This window comes from Eptesicus fuscus, chromosome 2, assembly GCF_027574615.1.
Source record: "Eptesicus fuscus isolate TK198812 chromosome 2, DD_ASM_mEF_20220401, whole genome shotgun sequence".
In the NCBI taxonomy this organism is placed as follows: domain Eukaryota; kingdom Metazoa; phylum Chordata; class Mammalia; order Chiroptera; family Vespertilionidae; genus Eptesicus; species Eptesicus fuscus.
In genome coordinates, this window is record NC_072474.1 from 460,712 (window position 1) to 484,974 (window position 24,263).

Sequence of the window (24,263 nt, forward strand, 5' to 3'; positions counted from 1 at the left end):
ATTAAAGGTAAAACCTCTGAAAAGCAGATGGTGCTTCCAGGAATCTAAGAAAACAATGTTGCAAGTTTGCGACCCCTAGGGGAAGAACTGCTGAAAATACAGCAGTTCTTGAAGAATCTAAAGGGCCAGTGGCAGATCAGACAGACAGACTGAAACTGAACATGGCTAGAACTCAACCTTATTAGATTAAGGTGTCCATTTACCACTCTAACAGTCAATCCAAAGGAAAAACGAAAGTCCTCAATATTGAATGTAAACTGTAATTGAAAATTAAATTTTAAATCAGAAAAGAAAATCCTCTCTGGAGTAACCTATCATCATCCAGAATCTCTAAAATAATTTAGACACAATATATGGCATGCAATCAAAAGTATGCCAAATGACAGTAACACATGACTGAAAACTGAGAGGAAAAAAACACATGGAAACTAACACATAATTTGAATATTGGTGTTAGTTAACAAAACTTAAGAAAGGTTAATATGCTGAAGAAAATAGAGCAAAAAGTTGAAAAACACAAAAAAGAAATCATCAAAATATTAGCATCTATAAAAAAATTACATGGAAACTCTAGAATTGAAATATACAATATTTGAGGTGTTAACCCATTTAAAAGGTGTTTAACAGCAGATCAGATACAGGAAAAGACAGATTTGGAGATCCAGAAGAGAAAAGAGGATGTACACAAAAAAGCACTGGACACAAATGGAACATAAAAAGCCCTAATAGATGTATTATAACTGGAGTCTCAGAAAGCATGGAGAGAAAGAAGGCAGAAGGAGAATTTCCAAAATGATAAAAGACATCATTCCCATATATTCAAAAGGATCTGAAGACCCAAAACAAGATAAACACAAAGAAAACCATGGTATGCGTATAAATAGTTTTCTACCAGTCTTTCCAAGACAAAGTAAAAATCTCACAGGCAATCAGATTAAAGGCTCAAGAGCTTCCTCCCACCGAAAACAATGGGAGCCAGTAGACAATGTAATCTTTAATGTGCTAAATGAAAAATAACAACCTAAAATTATATACATAAGATATTCTTCAAAAATGGAGGTGAAAGAAAAATATTTATTAAAAATATGTTTAGTATCTACTATGTGCCAGGGACTGTTCTGAGAGTACAGCAATGAATAAATAAGACAAAGCTCCTGCTCTGATAGGGTTTTGAAATTTGAATATAAACAAAATAATAAATGGAATATGTCAGGTGGTATCTCTGTTAGCTCCTCCTTGAAAAAATTAAACATCCCATCTCATTTCCAATAACCTCTCCCCAACTAGTCATATCTTATGATTCTATTTCTAGATTTTATTTTTAAAGTACATTTCTGTTAAGACCCTCCACAGCATCTAAAATAGCTTATATATAAATGTTTCTGATTAATCAGTAAAACTTCTTAATTTGTAGTTTATAACCCATTGCTAATTTATAGTAAACTCATATAGTAGTTGGTTTAGAATATCAGAGAAGCGATCTCAACCTATCTGGTCTCAGAACTTTTATTTTACTTTAAAAATTATTACAGATGCCAAAGAGTTTTGTTTATGTGAGTTATAACTATCAAAATCTATCATGTTAGATATAACTGAGAATTTTGAAAATACTTATTAATTCATTAAAATAACAGTAATAAACCCCATTATATGTTAATAGACATTTTTATGAAAATAAATAGGTTCTAAAACAAAAAATTAGTAAGAATAGTGTATTATTTCACATATTTGAAAGCCTTTAATATCTAGCTAACTAGAACACAGCAGGATTCCAGCTTCTTCTGCATTCAATCTCTTGGATATGTTGTTTTGTTTGAAGAATGAAGAGAACATGGCCTCACAAAGATATGTATTTGGAAAAAGGAGAAGCACTTTCAGCTAATTATAAATATTCTTTTTGATATTACACCAAAATGCAAAGAGTGGTAGTTTCTTAAAGGCTAGTTGCAAAGTAGAATCTGAAACCATATCAAAGAACTCCCCCCCTTACACACACTTTCCAAATTTATCAAAGAAAAAGCAATAATGGTAAATCTCTAGAACATTATTTCCTGGGATTCTTCCTTTGAAAATGTGAACATGTTTTTTCCAAACAAATGTCAGGGTGTACACGGTTCCCAACTGTACAAAGTAGGTCAGAGGCTGAAATCCTAAAATACTATCCTTCTAACTTTTCCCAGTCTGTGGTATGTCTTTGGATCAGCAACAATTACCTTAACAACTACTATGTCTTAATTTTTGTCTGTAGCTCTCTGAGCTCTTCTACATGCAGCAATCGCAGTATTTGAGCAGCTTCATTAAGAACTGGATCTCCTCACTAACCGGTTTGGCTCAGTGGATAGAGCGTCGGCCTGGGGAATGAAAGGTCCCAGGTTCAATTCCAGTCAAGGGCACGTACCTGGGTTGCAGGCTCATCCCCAGTAGGGGGCGTGCAGGAGACAGCTGATGGATGCTTCTCTCTCATCGATGTTTCTAACTCTCTATCCCTCTCCCTTCCTCTCTGTAAAATATCAATAAAATATATTAAAAATAATAATAAAAAAAACTATCTCCTGCCCCGCCGGCGTGACTCAGTGGTTGATCTTTGATCTGTGCACCAGAGGGTCACAGTTTAATTCCCGGTCAAGGCATATGCCTGGGTTGCAGGCTCGAGTGTGAGGCAGCCGATCGATGATTCTCTTTCATCATTGATGTTTCTCTCTCTCTCTCCCTCTCCCTTCTTCTCTGAAATCAATAATAATAGTAATAAAGAACTGAATCTCCTATGTTAAAATAAAGAACATGCTTGTCTAAAGCAACAGGCTTCAGTTTTGATTTCCTCTTTTGTTTGACTCAAATTGCCTTAAGCATTACCAGGTAATCATCACACTGAATCTGAAGGTTAGAAAAAGCCATTACACCAGCCTTAAAATCAAAATTATTTATACTGAATCTGAAGGTTAGAAAAAGCCATTACACCAACCTTAAAATCAAGATTATTTATATCCAAATTGACCAATGGCTCTGCATTTTTAGCTGCAGTGATAGCTAAAAATAAGGTACTAAGTCCTTTTATTTTTCAGCATTATTCCATATTCAAGTCTAACAGCTAAAACCAGGAATAAGCCAGTCAATTGCTTCTTGTGGATCTTAAATCTTGAAAGGACAGTTACCATCTCTGAGATGCTTTTCAAAGACCTTGGGTAAATCACTGCTGTAGATGTTTCTTAAATTACTTGTCTTCAATCTTGTAGTGTCTGATTTTTCTGGTCTTCAAGCCAAGTAATAAAGTTTCTAAATTCTGTTTCATGTTTGCAGTTGAAGACTACAGAGTTGTGGTAGGTGAGGGCTGTCAGCTTGCACTGGAACATGGTCCAGCCTTCTCACCCTAGTCCCCTGGGCTTTGGCCAGGAGAGGAGAGGCAAGGAGGTGTGGGCAGCACAAGCACTGTAACACTTCATACTCTTATTACATTAAAGTCCAATGGCTTATTTTGTGTTTTGAATGGATCACTTACCAATACATAATTGTGAAATATCACAACTGGTCATTGGGAAGTTGGTCATTTGGAAAATATTGGTTCATTATGTTCTAAATGTTGATATAGTAGTTAATTATACAACTAGAGGCCCGGTGCACAAAATTCGTGCACTGGGGAGGGTGTCCCTCAGCCCAGCTTGCACCCTCTCTAATATGGGACCCCTCGGGGGATGTCCAACTGCAGGTTTAGATCCTGCAGTTGGACATCCCTCTCACAATCCGGGATCGCTGGCTCCTAACCGCTCACCTACCTGCCTGATTGCCCCCTAACTGCTTCCTTGCTGGCCTGATTGCCCCCTAACTGCTCCTCTGCGGGCCTGATTGCCCCCAAATACCCTCCCCTGCTGGCCTGATCACCCCCAAGGCTTTTATTAGTATAGATATGACCCTGCACAGAAAATTTTACTAACCCTGCTTTACAATAAGGGCGTGACGATTGAATCATTAGGACCAGACACCAAGATTTCCTTTCTTTGAATAGTGGAGGGAATACTTATCTTGTCTTTAAGTTGCCCAGAAATTAAAATGAGATAATGACTTAGAAAAGTATAAAAGCACCATATAAAGACAACTGTCTTTTTAATGAAATGGCAAAATGAAAAACACTTTTTATTCTCCCCTTCCTTCCTTTACAGCTTTTATTTAAACTTTGAAATTTATAAAAATTTCACTCCAATTTTCATTTCTTTACATTCAACATTATTTTGTATTGGTTTCAGGTTTTATATTAGTTACAGAATAGTGGTTAGACAATCATATACTTTACAAAGTGTTCCCCGATATTTCTAGTACCCACCTGGCATCATACCATCATTACAACACTACTGACTATATTCCCTATTTATGTGACAATGGGTTTACAGGTTCCTTTCAGTCTTTCTTTTGTGTTGCTCGTCCTTCCTTTTCTTTCTCACTTCTTCCCTCATTTTCTTTATATAGTATCTCCACTGGCCATCAAAGCTCAGCGAAGGCACTGGGACACGCTTCATCCATTTTACAGACCAGGAAACTGAGGCCAATTCCAGTTGGCTGTGGAACTTGACTCAGCACACAGGAAGCCCTCAGAGCCATGCTCTTTGCGCTTCCTAAGGGGCAGCGGCCCAGCAAACAAAACAAACCTTCCAGTCAGGCTTCCGAGCCTCTTTCTCAAGCACCTCTTCATTGAGGATGCTCCACATTCTTTCCTCTCCCCCCATTCTTTACTGCCCCCCCCTTCTCCGAAGCAGGTGGAAGGCTTCCCACTCACTGCCTAGGCATGCTCTGCCATGGGGCAGGGTGTAGCGAGCTTGCTTTTGGGTCAAGGCAGGAGTTTGAAGTGTGAAGGCCGCCTGAGCGAGGCCCATTAGCACTGGGAGCTTCTCTGAATCACATCAGTCAGTCCAGTACCCTGCAGTGCAGCACCCCTTCACTGAGGTGGCACCACCCCTCAACCCCCGCCTCAGGGGTGAGGGTCCTTGCCCCTCTGCCAGGAGTCCTTCCATGCCCCTTGATCCCTGGCTGGGCCCACCCACGTCTTGGGGTGACTGCAGAACCTCTGTCTCTCTGCAGATGAGGCAGATCCCTGCCCTAGGTCTCCGCAAAGCTATGAATCTGTGGCCAGAGGCCTGGTCTGGGTCTCAGCAACCACATGCCTGCAATGTTCCCAGGGACCCTGGGAGCGGCTGGGTGAGTCCTGCCATGCCCCCCTAGGGTGGCGATCTCCCCCGGGGCCCCCAGGAGCGGCTGGCTCGGCCCAGCCACGCCCTCCCAGGGTGGCGATCGCCCCAGGGACCCCCGGAACTAAGAGGATTGGGCGCCGCCATCTTGGTCTTCTCAACCGCCGGATAGGCCACCCAGAGTCCCGCTCCCAGCCTCTCACGCAGGCCCAATCATGGGCATAGCGGAGGTGCGGTCAATTTGCATGTTTCTCTATTATAAGGCAGGATGTCTCATTATATGTTTATTTAAAAATATTTTTTTATTGATTTCAGAGAGGAAGGGAGAGGAAAAGGGAGATAGAAACATCAATTATGAGCCCTAACTGGTTTGGCTCAGTGGATAAAGTGTTGGCCTGCAGACTGAAGGGTCCCGGGTTCGACTCCGGTCAAGGGCATGTACCTGGGTTGCAGGCTCATCCCAGTAGGGGGCGTGCAGGAGGCAGCTGATCGATGCTTCTCTCTCATCGATGTTTCTAACTCTCTATCCCTCTCTCTTCCTCTCTGTAAAAAATCAATAAAATATTTTTTTTAAAAAAAGATCTTTACCAAAAATGACACATCAATTATGAAAGAGAATCATTGATTGACTGCCTCCTGCATTTCCTCCTATTGAGGATTGAGCCCACAACCTGGGCATGTGCCCTAGACCAGAATCGATCCTGGGACCCTTCAGTCCACAGGCCGACGCTCTACCCACTGAGCCAAACAAGCTAGGGCTCATCAGAAGTTTTTAAGGGCTACGAAGCTGACAGTCTCACAGTGGCAGATACAAGTCTTCCAAAATTCTAATTTTCACTTTAAAACTTCAAATACTAAGAGCAATTTTTGCTTGAAATGACAGGTGTATTTCATTAGTTTGAAGAAACATTAACCATATGTTTATTTGCCATTTGTCTAAATAAAGTTTGTCAGTCATTCTTTCAAGTAAAAATGGTGTTCCAACACACAAGCAGCTTGTTCAGGTCACAAATCAACATGTTCTCTTTCAGACAACCATGTACTTTAGTATGCAGCAGTGCTCCATGCATATCTCCAATTTTGCCACAGAAGCTACTAAGATGGGTACTTAAAGGATAGGCTATAAAACTAATAATTTTTACTGCTTCATCAAGGACAATAGTGAAACTAGTACTTTTTACTGTGTGGCAGTAAATAATACAATACAATGAATACTAGTATAATATCCTGTGGTTCTACCTAACCATGGCTTCTGTACCATTGGTACAAATGTGAGCATATTTAAAAAGACAAATAATTTCTTAGTATTACCATAAAATAGTTTTTCTTTCAGGGACCATACTTTGAAAACTACTATATAGGAGTGAGTGACTTAATTATTTTTAACATCACTATTGTTAGACAATGCTAAGAACAGCTATAATCCCAGTCACTTCTCCTCAGGCTTGCTTTGCTATCTCCTTTGAAACTCGAATAATACTTATAATTCACATATTAACTGACTCCAATTACTTGATAATCTACCCTTTCTCTTAATCACAACTCTACTTTTTTTTTTTTTTAGGGATTAAGTATCTAGGAACTGAGAAGTAGTTTCTGATTCTTAGTAAGTACTTATAAAGACAACCTCTAATGTGGGCACATTGAATTTTGAGACATTTTGGACAGGCATTTCTCTGAAACCCATTTGAAACTCAAATTTACTCCCTTCTCTCAAGACTCCACCTTTGATTCACTTATCAGTTAACCATTCTTGAAATTTAAAAATCATCCCCTCTGACCTAGCTAGTTAGGCTCAGTGGATAGAGTTGTCGGCCTGTGGGCTAAAGCAGGGGTTGCCAACCTTTCGGACCTCACGGACCACTGGGCTTAAAGGTCCCGGGTTGGATTCCGGTCAAGGGCACAGGCCTGGGTTTCGGGCTCAATCCCCAGTAGGGGGGCATGTAGGAGGCAGCTGATCAATGATTCTCTCCCATCACTGATGTTTCTATCTCTCCCTTCCTTTCTGAAGTAAATAAAAATATGTATTTTTAAAAATCATCTCCCTGCATTTCCCATAGTCAAGTTAGCCCCGATCAAGTTACCTCTAAAATTTATTATTGCAAACCTTTTTACTAACTAATCCTAATTTACAGCCTTTAAAAAAAAAAAATTATCCTTACCTCTAGGCTTCCAGCCATACTACCAAATACAAATAAAGTAGTAATTTTCCTGCTAAAAAAAGGACTTAATTGCACCCCCTTCCCCCATAAGTCTAGTCTGATTCCTTAATAGGGCATTCATGGCTTCCCCATCTTGATGTCAGCTAATTTTTTCAATTTCACCTGCTTTTCTGCCTGATTTTTTTCTACCACCCCCTTGCAGTACTTCTAATTCCTTAATATATAATACACTTTTATGTTTTCTAACTTTTGCTCAAGCTGGTCCTTCTGGTGATACACTTTCTCTTCCTAACTACCTTATGTACTCCTATTCAGATCCTGCTCAGATATTACCGTATCTTTTTCCAGGTCCCTCTCCTCTACCTTTCCAATGCTCCCTTATCTTACGTTTGCAGAGCACTTCATACAAAGTTTGGTGTAGCCTACATTAGATGGTAATATAGCCATCTCAATACCTAAATGTCTCTAGATATGATAGGTGTGAGGGGTGACAGATGAGTCTTCTTCAACCATAGCATGCAGCACACTGACACAATCTCTGACACAGAAGAAATTCAGTAAACACTTAAGTTTGCCCCTGCCTAGTACTATGTGTACTAGTTAACAAAATGCACATTTTTTTTCAATAGATGGAGTTACACATTTGTTGATATATATGCGATTTGATATGTATGCTATTTTGTTGTATTGATAACAAACCCAAAACTTCGTGTCAAATTTTCTGAAGGTGGTAACATCATAGATATTTTTACGCTTAAAAATGTCGAATTTCGTGCCCAAAAAAGAGCATTTGTGGGAAGTTTTAGTTCATTACTTTATTTTGAAGAAAAGTGCTGCTGAAAGTTATCATATACTTTGGGAAGCTTACAATGAACATGCTCCATCTCAAGATACTTGTGAACACTGGTTTAAACATTTTAAAAGTGATGATTTGGATGTGAAAGACAAAGAACGTCCAGGTCAACCGAAAAAGTTTGAAGACCAACAATTACAAGCATTATTGGATGAAGATGCATGTCAAACTCAAAAACAACTTGCAGAAAGATTAAAAGTTGCTCCGCAAACAATTTCCGATCATTTTCAAGCAATGGGAAAGATTTTAAAGGAAGGAAAATGGGTGCCACATCAACTGAACGAAAGACAAATGGAAAACCAAAAAGTCATCAGTAAAATGTTGCTTCAACGGCACAAAAGAAGGTCTTTTTTTGCATCAAATTGTGACTGGCAATGAAAAGTGGATTTATTTTGAGAATCCCAAATGCACAAAGTCATGGGTTGATCCAGGCCAACCATCAACATCGACTGCAAGGCCAAATCGCTTTGGAAAGAAGACCATGCTCTGCCTTTGGTGGGATCAGGAAGGTGTGGTGTATTATGAGCTTCTAAAACCAGGTGAAACTGTTAATACTGATTGCTACCGACAACAAATAACCAATTTGAACCACGCTTTGATCATGGAATGACCAGAATGTGCCAGAAGACACAGCAAAGTACTTTTGCTTCATGATGACGCACCATCACACACTTCAAAACCAGTTGAAGACACGTTAAAAGATCTTGCCTGGAAAGTATTAACCCACCCACTGTATTCACCAGACCTTGCTCCTTCAGACTACCACTTGTTCCGATCAACAGCACACACACTTTCTGAGCAGCACTTCAAAATGTACGAAGAAGTGGAAAATTGGGTCTCTGAATGGTTTGCCTCAAAACAAGAAAAGTTCTATTGGGACGGTATCCACAAATTACCTGAAAGATAGGGGGAATGTGTAGCTAGCGATGGACATTACTTTGAATAAAGCACTTTTGATGTTTCTCTTGAAACTATCATGTTTTCTTTGATTACAAAATCCGATTAACCGGTGCACCTAGTAAAAACTTGCTGCCTTAGTTTCTTTATCCAGCCGCGAGTCTGACATTCTCCCTAAACCAAAGGGAGATAGACAAGATTTTTTTATGGCACTAATAAACTTTTTATAACTTCTAGATAACACCACAGTAATAGTATAAGATGGCAAGAAAAAAAGTGTTTAAATTCCTAGAGGACAAGCTTTTTAAGGCCTCTGAACATATGGTGACCCTTATATAAACTATTATTTGCATATAGTTCCTGGCACTTTATTTACTCTCCCGGCTCCCACCACCAGCACTTTATATAAACCAGGGGTAGGGAACCTTTTTTCTGCCAAGGGCCATTTGGATATATATAGCATCATATACAGGCCATATAGAATCATCAACTTAAAAATTATCCTGCTATATTTGATCAAACATTTCATTAACTCACCCCTAATGCCTTGGCAGGGCCAGACCAAATGGTTTTGAGGGCCTTATCCAGCCTTCGTACCAGACATTCCCCACCCCTAGTCTTAGTACTAACGAAATGTTACCTAATACTTCATTATCTGCTCTACTTTCTGCCAAAATGTATTAAGTGTCAGGTCAATTGTGACACTTCTTCCAAATGGAATATAGCAAAAAGGAAAAATGTTATTGAACAATGTTTACGTTTTAAAAAAAATTAGATGGGAGGCTCTGGCCAGGTAGCTAAGTTGGTTACAGTGTTGTCCCAATACACCAAGGTAGTATGGTTCAATCCCCAGTAAGGGCACATACAAGAATCAACAAATTAATGCATAAATAAGTGGAACAACAAATAAGTGTATCTCTCTCTCCCTCCCCCTCTTCCTCTCTCTCTCTAAAATCAATCAATAAAAATAAAGTTAAATTTAAAAATTACATGGGAAAACTACCAGCACAGTATTTGGCATTTCTCATTTATACCCTCACAACTTTTTGGCCTTAATACCAGCATACTCATTTTTTAAAATGAAAAACGTAGGACTCTAAAAAGTCAATCTGCCAGTGCAGCTGCTAGTTCAGTAATAACTTTTTTTTTTTTAATAAATTTTATTAATTTTCCACAGGGAGGAAGGGAGAGGGATAGAGAGTCAGAAACATCGATGAGAGAGAAACATCGATCAGCTGCCTCCTGCACATCCCCCAATGGGGATGTGCCCGCAACCAAGGTACATGCCCTTGACCGGAATCGAACCCGGGACCCCTGAGTCTGCAGGTCGACGCTCTATCCACTGAGCCAAACCGGCCAGGGCAGTAATAACTTTTTAAGCTTGCCTTTTGAGATACCAAACTACCAATGAGGCATCTATTATGCACCAACACATATCAAGGAATGAGACATTATATACAAGATCAAGCCAGATGACAACATATCACTGGGTGAATGAGAATTTAGGAAGAAAGCAAAAACTTAGGAAGAAATGATGTCTATACTACTTAGAATATGTACTGTTTTTTGGAATTGAAGATTCAACATTAGCCCACATTTTAATTAGCTAGGATAGTTTTGTTTTGCTTTCTTTTAAATACTGTTCAGCTTTTGAAAACATTGAAAATAAGGAAAGGACTTCCACTACTATTTCTATGGGTTTCACTCATGCCAGGTTAGAAGTCTCTGATCATTCTCTCACCTAATAATAAGTGGTCATCAAATGTTAGCCTAAATAAATTCTCATCCTTCTACTTATCATATCATTTAAAGGGAATAAATAAGCTCTTTATAAACTTACATAGTAACCTAATGTCAAGATCAAAGGATGACATGTATATATTTTGACAAGATATTAGGAAAGTTATTGCCTATGATACAGTGCCTAGAAGACAGTATCTATCTAATGTTAAATAAAGGATTAGGGCAATGTGCATAATCAAAGATATAGATTCATGTCATAAAAGAAATGAAGAAAGGGGGATTGGTTTTAAAAACAAAAGTAATAACCTAATCATTGGCAGGGTTTGAAAGAAAAGTTTTTCCTTCAACCTTTCAAAACAATAGTTATGTTTAAAAAAAAATTTTTTTTCATACAACAGGCCACCCTGGGAACAATGCATGAGTAAACATGAAAGCAGATTTTAATTCCATTTTTTTTAAAAATCAGGTGTTAAACATTGGAATGAGCTACATCACAAAATAGCTCTATCATTTATTTGTACGTAAGCAGAGAAAGGATTCTTTAGAGACATTAGGCAAGAACAGGGGCTCTCAACCCTGGATGTGCATTAAAATAATCCAGAGAAGATAAGATTTTTGTTTAATGACAATGTCTACTCCAAATTCTGAGACCCATTTTTAGTCTGGGATAGGTCCTTAATGCCTGCATTTTAAAAAATCCTCAAGTAGATTGCATCAATGTCAACATATTGGTTGTGATACTCTCTAATAAAAGAGTAATATGCAAATTAACCATCACTACGCTACATAAGCCTCGCCCACCAGCCAATCAGGGTGAGTATGCAAATTAACCCCAACCAAGATGGCTACCAGAAGGGAGGCTTGGGTTTCCCCGGCAACAGAGGAAGCCAAGCTTTCCACACTCTAGCGGGCCCAGGCCTCCACTCAAGGATACAAAGTTTCAATTATAGAAGGTAAACAAATCCAAACAGAAACGGGATCCAGCAGGAGGCTTGGCTCCGCTCCAGGCTACAAAGTTTCAATTGTAGAAGGAAAATAAATTCCAGATACCAAGGCCTCTACTTGGGTCACCAGGGGCGTGGCCGGCCTGCAAACCACCACAGGCCCCTCACTATCTTGATCTTGTGTGTTGGAGTGATGGTCAATCTGCATATTACTCTTTATTAGATAGGAATAGAGGCCTGGTGCACAGGTGGGGACCAGCTGGTTTGCCCTGAAGGGTGTCCCGGATCAGGGTGGGGTTCCCTTGGGGCGTGGACCAGGCCTGCAAGGGAAGGCAGTTGAGAGGGACCAGGCCTGCAAGGGAAGGCCGTTGGAGGCGATCAACCCTGCAGAGGAGGGCAGTTAGGGGTGACCAGGCCGGCAGAGGAGGGAAGTTGGGGGCAAACAGGCTGGCAGGGGAGCAGTTAGACATCAATCAGGCTGGCAGGGGAGTGGTTAGGGGGTGATCAGGCTGGCAGGCAGAAGCGGTTAGGGGAAATCAGGAAGGCAGGCAGGCGAGCAGTTGGGAGCCAGCAGTCCTGGATTGTCAGAGGAATCTCCGGTGGGATCGGGCCTAAATGGGCATTCGGACATCCCTTGAGGAGTCCCAGATTGAAGAGGGTGCAAGCTGGGCTGAGGGACACCCCTCCTCCCCCGTGCACGAATTTCATGCACCAGGCCTCTAGTATATTATAATTTTGCAAGACGTTACCATTGCAGATAAATCAGTAAAGGGTATGTGGGTTCTCTCTGCATTACTTCTTACAACTGCATGTAAAAACTAAAGTTCAAAAAAAAATCAGTGGACTAGAGAATCTCAAATTCCTGCCAAATCTTAGAGACTACAAACTGTCCTTTTAATCTTAGCCAATTAAAGGTAATTAGGAATGCTTATTGTTTAAAAGTATGATAATGCTTTGCAAAGCCAAATACAAATATTTAAGGTTAATTCAAACTAAAAATCCAAAACTACTAAGCCTTCCTAAGAGTATATAAATTGACTGGATAAACAGTATACATATTTGCAATTTACATCTTGATTGAGCCAGATATATATCTGGGATATCCATATCTGTATCTATATTTCTATATATTTGTGTAATTCCCTCGATTATGGGCTGAATTTAGTTACTCACAAGTAGAATATGTTAAAGTGATGGGATATCACTTCTGAGATCGTTATAAAAAGACTGTGGTTTCCATCTTGGGTACTCGCTCTCAGAAAGAAGCTATTGTGCTTTAAATTACTTTATGGAGAAGCCCACGTGGCAAGGAATTGATGTCTCTGGCCAACAACCAACCAGTGAAAATCTGAGGCCTGCCAAGAGCCACACGAGTGACAGTGGAAGGGAATCTCCTCCAATCAAGCCTTGAGACCTGCAATCCTGCTTGATACCTTGGCTGCAGCCTCAATAAGAAGAGACTCTGAACCAGAAGCACCCAGCTAAGCTGCATCCAGAATCGTGACCCCATAGAAACTATGAGATAATGTTTGTTGTTTTTAAGTCACTAAGTTTTGGGGCTAAAGAGAAGTAATTCATGTAGCTACCATAGGCCAAACCCAAAAAAAGAAATCTAATGTGGTGACTTCTGCCTACCTTTCTTCATAGTATCAATCCTCCAAGCTTCAATAACACTATCACCAATAATTTATAAACTCTTCTGCTTTGGCTGACCAGACACCTTCCTCATCCCCAATTTCTCAGAAGGGCTTCCTATTCCTCTTTTCTATCCACTGAAATCCTAGCTATCTTCCAGATCTGAATACTTATTACTATTCACTTAGCATTTGGCTAAACAACTAACTGACCTAATAGCTTTGAGTATCTAAATTCAAAGAAATCATGAACTCCTTCAGAAATCTCATAAAACCCCAAGCAGTGGGGGAAGGATTTCAAGTGATCCAACTTAGAATGTAAGATGTCACTAGTTTGGTTTGCACATTTGCAAGAACTGAGTAAAGACCACCTTGTCTGAAGGATAGCAGTAATGATGACAAATCTTCAACTCTATGATTAGCCTCGTAATAGTTGTCCAGGCTCTTAAAATTTTCCTTCCATTAGTTTCTTAAACAACTTGCTTCCATCATTAACACACCTCTGTAGTAATTTACAGCAAGTTAAAACAAGGAAAAACACTGCCATTAAATTTCAACTACAGCCAAAACCGGTTTGGCTCAGTGGATAGAGCATTGGCCTGCGGACTGAAAGGTCCCGGGTTCGCTTCCGGTCAAGGGCATGTACCTTGGTTGCAGGCACACCCCTAGTGGGGGATGTGTAGGAGGTGGCTGATCGATGTTTCTCTCTCATCAATGTTTCTAACTCTCTGTCCCTCTCTCTTCCACTCTGTAAAAAAATCAATAAAATAAAAATTTCAACTACATCATTGGTTCACAAACTTTAGCTTGCATTAGCATCACCTGGATTGCTTGTTAAAGCAGACTGTTGGACCCCACCCCGAGTTTCTGATTCAACAAGAATATAATTTAAAACTTCTAGCTCAAAGAGACCGGTTAGAAAAAGATAAAAAAGTTCAAGAGGAGTAAACCATACCCAACACCTTAAGAGCTTTAAAACACAAAACCACACTCTTTCTCCTCTTTCTCTCCCTCTTTTGCCCCCTATAGTCCACCCAAACAAATTAACTAAGGTAAGTTCATCTTGGTATGCACACTAGAGTTCAACTTTTTGGAAACAGTGAGCATCTCCAATTAAGAATGTTAAACAAAACATTAATGTAAAAAAGATCAATCTAGTAGTTCAACTCTCTTGTTTTAAAGTCCCAGATTTAAAAAGCAAACAACAACAAAAAAGCAAAACTAAAGGTTGAGATGTAAATTAAGTAGTGCCGTGGTCGGCAAACTGCGGCTCGAGAGCCACATACAGCTCTTTGACCCCTTGAATGTGGCTCTTCCAAAAAATACCACGGCCTGGGCGAGTCTGTTTTGAAGAAGTGGCGTTAGAAGTTTAAGTTTAAAAAATGTGGCTCTCAAAAGAAATTTCAGTCGTTGTACTGTTGATATTTGGCTCTGTTGACTAATGAGTTTGCCGACCACTGAACTAGTCAGTTAAAAGAAAAGCCAGGCTAGAACTGACTCCCAGCCAGTATAAAATATGCTGGAATAAAGTACCTCTCAATGTATGCCTGAAACCTCACTTTACTAGAAGTTCTTTAAATTAAATCTTATAATTAAACAAATATGTGAAATATCAACAGCCAGAAGAAAATTGCCCTGCCAAGCATTAGGTTATTACTTTTGTTTTTAAAACTGGTTATTAAGCATAATAAATCTTCCCATGCCCCTCTTTATCAGTATTCCCTTTAAATATGGTATTTTTAAAATATTTTTTATTGATTTCAGAGAGGAAGGGAGAGTGAGGGAGAGATAGAAACATCAATGATGAGAGAGAATCATTGATCAGCTGCCTCCTGGATGCCCCTCACTGGGGACCGAGCACGCAACCCAGGCATGTGCCCTCGACTGGAATCGAACCTGGGACCCCTTCAGTCCGCAGGCTGACGCTCTATCCAGAGCCAAACCCACTAGGGCAAATGTGGTATTCTTAAAGAGTTACTGCCATTCTCACTCTACTTATTCTCTCTGAGATCAAAATCATGACAGTGCATGAACTATGACTATTCTAGTGGCTAAAAATATATACATGTTCAGGCTCCAAATCAGACTTAACATATGCACAACAATCTCTGGGAATGCTCCTAGGGCAAAGACTATGCCCTCTATTTGACATGGCAACTGGAACACAAGGCTCAATCAACATTTGCTGAACATTGTTGTGGAAACACAAAATGGCAAGTTTAAACATCCCTCAGTTGCAGAATTGAGCAGTGTTATTATTACCTAAGCTAATCAGGCAAGTACATTAAAAAAAACACACAACACCTTACTTTTTAGTATTAGCAATACTAATTAATATAGTTGGGTAAGTAAGGGCTTTATGCATTTCTCTATCATTGGTATAGGTTAAAGCTAAAGAAAATCCTTGATCTTTTCTTAAAAGTTCAAAATGTAAGTTAGGATTTAAATAAAACAAGACCAAATCTACACTAATAAAAGAGAATCATGCAAATTAGCCATCACTCTGCTACGCCCACCAGCCAATAAGGAGGGAATATGCAAATTAGAATGACAAAGATGGCGGCCACCCAACTGCTCCAAGCGCTGAGTGGCCAGGTGGGGCAGGATGCCTGCTATGAGAGGGGGAGGTTGGGGCTTTGGGGCGAAGGGATCTACAGGAGCGGCACTCTGGCTGCAGCAAAGACGAAGACTGCAGACTCCAGCCGGAGCCTGCAACGAAGACAAAGAAGGCAGACTCTGGCCGGAGCAAAGGCTTGGGTCCCAGGTGACGGAGGAAAACGGGTGCTGGAAGCCAAGGGAAGGAAGGCCTATTGCATGAATCTCTTTGTGCAATGGGCCTCTAGTTAAACTATAAAGAGAGTTACAGAAAACCAGAAAAATCAAGTTTTCTAGAAGAGAAAGTGTTGACTTATAACCACAAATAACAATATACATCTGTTGTTGGCCAAACTACTTCCCCAGAAAAAGTAAACAAATTCTCAAGAGCAACTTGGTGATCTTTTTACATTTCAATCATTTCCTCCTGAAAAAGAAAAAAAAAGCATATATATGTATGTATACCACTGAGCCATACCGGCAAGACTCCTATAAATTTATTTTCAAATTCACTAATAACACAACTGATTTCATATTGAAAAGTAACACTGGGGAGGGGGGGATTTAATACGTGTTTTTTTTATATATATTTTTTGTCAATCCTCACCTGAGGATATTTTTCCCATTGCTTTTCAAAGAGAGTGGACGGGTAGGGGGGGGGGGGCGGATATAAAAGTGAGAGAGGGAGGGAGAGAAACATCTATGTGAGAGACACATGGACTGGTTCTGTCCCGCAGGCACCCTAACCAGGGGCAGGGAGCGAACCAGAAACTGAGGTACATGCCCTTGACGGAGAATCGAACCTGAGACCATTTGGCGCACAGGCTGATGCGCTAACCACACTGGCCAAGGCTTTAATACGTTTTCATTGATTTTAGAGAGAGAGGAAGGTAGAGGTAGAGAGAGAAACATCGATGAGAGAGAACATCAACACTGACTGGCTGCCTCCTGCACTGGGATCAAGCCTGAAACCCAGGCATGTGCCTTAACCGGGAATTAAACTGGGAAACTCTTGGTGCACTAATGCCACACTGGCTGGACAAATTTAAATTTTTTAGAATTAACAGTAAGCTAATTTGAAATAAAACAATGGTTTTTAACTTAATAAGCTTATTGTCACATTAAACCAACATTAGTTTCTTTTTCATGGAAAAAACTAGACTGATAATTAAAGCCTCTATGAATATAAAGAGGTCTTATAAATAAAAAATAAATATCCCAAAAGGGGGTAAAGTGAGCAAACGCAAAGGGCTATTTACAAAAGAGACATCAATGCCCAATAAACATGTTAAAAGTTCAACCTCATCAGTTTGTTTTTTTTAAGTAGTAAATTTTATAAATGATGACCATTTATCCCCATCAAGCACCAACTGGTGGGGGAAACTAGCATAACCTTTCTGAAAGTAATATGGTAATGTTTCAAATGTCTTGAAAATAAGCAAATCCTTTGGCTTAGCAAATCAATTTATCCTAAGGAAATATTCAAAGATTTAATCTATGACAGGTATTCCCAATGAGGTTTATAAAAGCCAGAAATTAGACAATAAAAAAGGAAGGTCAATAACAACAGACTGATTAGATAAATTAGTTTAAATCTGTGATCATGTGAGCACTTGAAAAATATTTACTGACAGAAAGTTGAGACACCTTCAGTATTTTTTTCCTACTGAAAACATAAACATATAGAGTACCATTCTGTTATTAAAAACATGTAGAGCTTACCCAGAGGATCTAGAAAGAACTACAGTTACAAATTTTGATGTGTCTCTGGGTGTTTTTTTCTTGCCCAGTTTTTTCTTACAGTGCGCATGTATTACCTGTGTAACTTTTCAGGTTTAAATCTATTAACATAAATAACCTATAACCTAAACAGAGCCTAGTCTAGATCTAGTAAGTATACCATTTGGAGAAAAGATGGTCTGGGGGGAAAATCATATCCTTTGATTTACTGGTATTTCTAAATATGAACTTTTAACAAGGAACAAATATTTATATATTCAGGAATTCTACTTAAAAAAGAATAATGTGGAGTGCATTACCTATATATCTGTTCCAGAAATGCCATAAAGAACTTGCAAGGTTTGACCTCAGTGATTAAAACACACCTAAAAGCTGAGAAAGTTGAAAGAGATTTAACTACATGAACATAGACCATAAATTAAGAAGTTAAAATAAAATATCCATGAGTTTTTTAAAGCTAATTGAAATGTCAGTAAGCTAGGTAACAAGTTTGAAACATCAGATTTTATATAGTTGCAAATGATGAAAACAGAATTCAACGTTTTACTGTTAATTCTTTTGATAAAGTTTCCTCAAAAAAAAAAAAAGAAGAAAATCTCAATTTAGTGACTTAAGAAGTCAACTGTCATATTTTGGGAATCAGAAAAAGAGCAGTAAAAGTTATCTTTCTTCTACAACCCTTCAAATTCCTCCTTAGACTGCATTATCTATATGAAAGTTTTAGATTTCCACTGTTTAGCAATAGCAACAGATATCAGATTTTTTTTTTACTATAACTCAAAACACTGCCTTCCAATGGGCCTAAATAGATGATTCAATTTTCAAAAGAAAGTGTTGCTTACTAGACGATACCGTAAAAATCTGTTAACTGCAAACTCAATAAGTAGGCAGTAACATACTGCTAATTTGCCAGTAAATATTAGCCAACCGATTTTAAGGGGAAAAATGTAATAACTGATTTCACAAGAAGGCAATAGTTACTTGCTGCTCACATATGTAGTTTCTTCCCATGTAACTTGTTTTCTAAAAGTTGCACTGAATAGAGACGTCATTTTTATTTTTCAATGTATACCTGACCCGTCATAATAAAACTTATTTCCTAAAATTCACAAATGCACAAGGTTACATAAAATGTGATTATCAAGTTAAACCAAGCCTAACTTACTGACCACGAAATAGAAAGGAGTCCAGAAGCAAAAAGCCTCTACTTTCTAAATCACACTAGCGTCTTGTCCAATATCAGACAACAACATTGCGTTTTGTTGTTTGATCTGCGGGCTCGGTATGCAATCTGCAGTAACTCTTCCAACAGCTTCAGGTCAGTCACACCACTACTGCGGAGAGCAGCAGTTAGGTCCCGAACCAACAGCAAAGACGTAAAAAAGATGCAAGCACACGCCTCCCCATCGGAAAAGGCCCATCACAGCTCTTCCGAGAAACAGCCCCCTTCCCCCATCTTTAATATGCACTTCAGACTGCCAAGCAGATCCATTTCTTTATTAACGGATGCCCTCTTGGGGCAACCGTACACCGAGCTGCTCAGGCCTACTCAACTCCTCCCCTGAGTGCTCAAGTGAGGCCGAGGCCGCGGTCACCCTCCAACGAGCCTCACTTTCCCTGCCCTTCGCCACCACCCTCCGTCCGGCCCCCGGAGGCGCTCCCCGGCCAGAGGGACAGCGGGCCCAGGGACAGGCAGAAACGGCCCGCCCGCGAAGTCTCGGGCGGCCGGAGGCCTCCGCCACAGCCGGCCCGGGAAGGACCGCCCCCGGCGCACCTCCCCACGCCCGGCGCACCCGCCAACGTCTGCTTTCGACACCGGAGCCCAGCGGGGGCAGCGGAGGAGACAAGGGCAGGGAGGCTTCGGGCCGGGCTGCGCACCAGGCCCGGGCCTGCCCTTCGGGGCCACGCGGGCCGCCCCAGTCTGCTCCCCGGTCCGGGCAGGTCCCGCCGGCTCGGCGGCCACCTCACCTGGATGACCTCGTTGACCTCCCGGATACATTCCACCATGTGCTGCAGGATCTGCTCGGCCGTGAGCACCTCGTAGCGGTAATCCTCTTCCTGCTCTTGCCCCGGCCCGCCGCCGCCGCCGCCGCCGCCGCCGCCTCCGCCGCCGCCGGGCCCGAGCGCGCTGCCGCCGCCGCCGCCCGTCTCCCCGCACAGCAGCCCGTCCCGCTCCCCGCCGACGCCCAGCCCGGGCTCCACCAGCTCCACCTCGCCCAGATCCAGGTTATCGTCATCCGGCTCGTCCTCGTCCTCCTCCTCGGCGCCGCTGTCCTCCTCGCTGCACTCTTCGTCCTCGTCGAACTCGTAGTTGTAGCCCTCGTCCGAGTCCATGGCGCGACGCGCGGGGGCCCGGCAGACGCCGCTCCTGAGGCGGGGAGAGGGCGGGGACGCCCAGACCCCGGCTCCCGCTCCGGCGGCGGTCCGGGCGCAGGCCTGGCTCCGGCCCGCGGGCCGCGGCTGCTCCCCGGGCGCGGCGGTTGGCGGTTGGCGGCCGGCGGCGGCGGGCAGGTCGCGGAGGAGAGGGACGGAGCGGGGGCCGCTCGCCGCCCGCCTCGGTCAGACGCGGCTCCGCTCCGGCCTCCGAGAGAAAAGAGTCCCCAGCGCCACCTCCACGGCCGCGGCTACCTCCACTGAGCCAACAAAGGGGCGTGCGTCATCGCGTCGCGCTGCGTATTCGCGTCACCAGCCTTGGCGTCACCGCGCCCGCCCCTCCGCCCCTGCGTGGAGTTAGGGGAGACCCCACGGCCCGGCCCGGCCCGGCCCTTGGAACGCGGCCCCGCCGCAGCCGCCGCCTCGGTTCCAGCGGCGGTTGCTTGGTGCGGGGCGGCCCTTGGACCCTGCACCGAGGAGGCGGTGGGCTCCCCGTCCCTGGGAGCCCCAGGACCGCCCTGGGCGTGTTTTGCCGATCCGGCCCCTCCCGCACCCCCCCTCCCCCCCCAGTTATTCTGGGAAGATCTCTGCTGCTGAACCAAAATGCCTGTTCCCCAGGCTACTGAGGGGAAGTCTGTTGTGTGCAGAGCCTCTCAGCTGTGACAGGCGAAGCTCATTCTAAGGAGTGTGATCGGTACACTGGGACAGACCTGCAACGGTTTTAAAGTCGCCTGTAGTGACGTCATCTTAAAGAAACTTCCCAAACTCCGCCCCGAAAGCACCAGTTAATGGAGCACTGTGGAAGGACTTGACGCGTATTCTCGTCTTCCTGGAGCCACAGTACCCCGTCCCCTTTGGAAGGGGCCTTAACCAAGGACACAGAACACTTGCCCTATTAGCCTCTGTGTGACCTAAAATATCAATCATAAAAATGCTTGTTAATGCATAATCTGTATTAAATACTAGAGTATGTGATACGCATTTTAGTAAAACACAAGTTAGGCAATAATAGAAATATCTACAGGGACCAAATAAAGCAGGGACATAGCGCTTCTCTCTTGTCTGGAATGTGCTGTGTGAGCCGAGTGTTACGGGATGCTAGAAGGTAGGTAAAATGGCCGAGCCTCAGGGAATGACAGAAGCAAAGGCACAGTAGGTGTAAAGCGTTTTAATTTGGGGAACTTAAGGAGTATAAAGGAGTAAATGGCAAGATAATAGACAAGTTAGGGGCTAGGACAGTAAGGTAGTTTATGTCATTCTAAGAGTGGACTTAAATCTTTGTAAGTAGGACAGGAGTGCCAAATAAGTGTTTGGAAGGAAAAAGAGGCATAAGAAAGCTCCCTCTTGGGATAATTTGAAAGATTGGTCAGATTGAAAATCTTTTCAAATCTGAGTCCCTAACTCATTGATAGGGATTCCTAACTGTTCAGCATACAGTTTCCCTTGGGAAATTGAATGTTAAAAGTTATGCAATGTAAATAAGCCTCTACTAATTTGTCCACTTTTTTAGTTTTTAAATAATCAGATTTCATAAACAGGATTTGCAAAATAAAGCTTTTACCATCATTTCTGGTAGGTCTTGGTCCTCTGATATTTAGCACCTCGGTGTTGTTGCCACAACTGGGGTAAGCTAAGAACACTAGCAGCCCTTCTCTCCGTCCCATCCCGGTGTTATTTACCTACAGGAAAAATCAGTAACACTTATCAGTCCTCTAAACCCCTTTGCCCTATCTTTTTGTTTGTTTGTTTGTTTTCATTGTACCCCTACTTTGAATGAACCCTGCCATTCATGTCATCTGCCTTTGGTACTGGAGCAGCTGACCACTAATGGAAAAATTTATATAACAACATGCATTCTATATTTATTTTTTAATCCTGACCCGAGGATATGTTTTTATTGATTTTTAGAGAGAAAGGAAAGGGTTGGGGAGAAAGAGAAAGATCGATCAGTTGCCTCCCATGCACACCCCAACCTGGGATCAAACCTGAAACCTAGCCCAGTGGTCGGCAAACCGCGGCTCTCTTCCACAAAATACCACGTGCAGGCGCGCATGTACGGTGCGATTGAAACTTCGTGGCCCATGCGCAGAGGTAGATTTTCGGCTCTCAAAAGAAATTTCAATCGTTGTACTGTTGATATTTGGCTCTGTTGACTAATGAGTTTGCCAACTACTGACCTAGCCCTTACCAAGAGTGGAACCCACAACCTTTTGTTATATGGGACAATGCTCCAATCAACTGAGCATGAAGCACAGTGAATTCTCAACACCACCCAGCATTACTGTTAAACTTTTCTGAATTGTTCTCCCACTTTAGGCAATTCTTTCAAACCACCAGTTTTGTCAAAACCCCAACCTTTCTTATCCAAATCCTCTCAGTGTAGTTGGCTCTACATCACAGAGAAATTTGAAATCATAAGGACCAATGTGACTGAAGCATGCTAAGCAAGAAGACAGTGTTCAGCATTCTGGTGAGAGAAGCAGATCAAGGCAGAGGGTCCTCAGGGCCTTGTCGACCATCTTAAGTTACATCATGGCAGTGGGAAGCATTGAAGAGTTTTAAGCAGAAGAATGGAACAATAATGGAACTATAATCTGTGAGTGTGTTTATTTTTTTTAAACCTGTGGCTGCTTGTAGAGAATGGACTATGAAAGCAGAGATCAGTTAAGAGACTATCTCAGTAGTCCAGGTGAATAGTGATAATGGCCTGAGCTAGGGTTTTGATAATGAAGAAAAGAAGTGGTCAGATACAGATATTGTTTGAACGTAGAACCAACAGATTTGCTGATGGCTTGACTGTGGGTTTGATAGAAGAATCAAGGATGCCTGATAGATTTGAAGCTTGAATAACTGGGTAAATGATGGTGCCATTTACTGAAACATATTAAACTTGAGATGATTTTTAGACATTAAGGTAGAGGTGTTGAATAGGCAGTTCTATACACTAATGTACAAGACTGAAGGTTAGGAGAAGTTAGGGTTGGAAATAGAGCTTTAGCGGAATTTAAGTCGACAATGTTGAGAAGCAGCATAGGCTGAAAAGGTGAAGAGCTCGTGCTCCTCCAGTTGCTGTCTGAAACCTGGAGCTACTCACTGAAGCTCTCTGAGCTTCCCTTTGGAGGATTGTAATCCCTCTTCTGACAGGTTCTTTATGAGAATCAAGTGCAATAATGCATTTAAAGCATTTGGCACATAGTTAAGTGCTCAAAAAACCAGAACTTTAAAAAAGTACCATATATCATCTTGCATCTTGTGGGGAAAACTATAGCCAATTAGATTTATAACCTTTCAATGGATTTTATTTTTAATCATGTATGTATGTACATAGCCTGTGTCATCCCCATTTTCTAGGAGAAAAATGAGTCTGCTTTTTTCTCAGAAACCTTTTCCATTATTTCATGACTTCTTTTTTTGGTTGATGTCATGGGAAATATAATGCTTCTGAATTTTGGGTTCTCCTATTTGTGGATAAACCTTCATAACCAAATTTTTTCAGCAACACTCATTCCATTGATATTTTGTAAATTATCTTAGAATCAGGTTAGGTTATAGTGCTCTTTAAGGAAACCAGTATAACAGCTTCTCTCGCTCCAACTTCTCTCTATTGGCCTACGACTGACCCACATACAATGTTTTTCTAAATGACTTGATTGTAAAGGCATTGCCTGTGTTATCGCTTTCTCAGGTATGGTGATTACGGGGTAGAAGGAGAGTAGTCTGTAAACAACAACAGGACAAGGTCCTTAAAAACAGAATAGGGGTGTGGGATGGGAATGGGGGGATGAGAACAAATATGTGACACCTTAATCAATAAAGAAATTAAAAAAAAAACCAAAAAAAAAACCAGAATAGGCTAGTTAATATTTCCTTGGTGCCAAAAGAATCACTGTTGGTAATTAGGTACTCCCATTGTCCCCATGTCCTAATAGGGTAAAAAAATATATTAGTACATGTTTATTAAATATCTACTCATGAAGGAAAACTCCATAAACATGTATATGCTCACCAAATGATTATGAACAAAATTCCAACAGGAAGAATATGAAAGTGCTTTTCAGATAAATATAAATTAAAATAGCACTGGAATTTTTCTAAGGGCAGATAATAGAGTTGTAAGCTATGGAAAAGCCTTTAGTATTGGCAGGGCA

The 24,263-nt window shown here is 41.5% G+C and overlaps 1 protein-coding gene across 1 annotated transcript in view; it reads right to left on the reverse strand.

Annotated features, from left to right (window-relative positions):
- ARIH1 (ariadne RBR E3 ubiquitin protein ligase 1) overlaps window positions 1-20,430 on the reverse strand; it is a 169,919-nt gene extending 149,489 nt beyond the window's left edge. Inside the window, exon 1 of the mRNA XM_054725134.1 lies at window positions 19,711-20,430. Coding sequence (XP_054581109.1) covers window positions 19,711-20,076 — 366 coding nt within the window. The 5' untranslated portion in view covers window positions 20,077-20,430. The remainder of the gene's footprint in view (window positions 1-19,710) is intronic.
- Window positions 20,431-24,263: the final 3,833 nt, after the last annotated feature.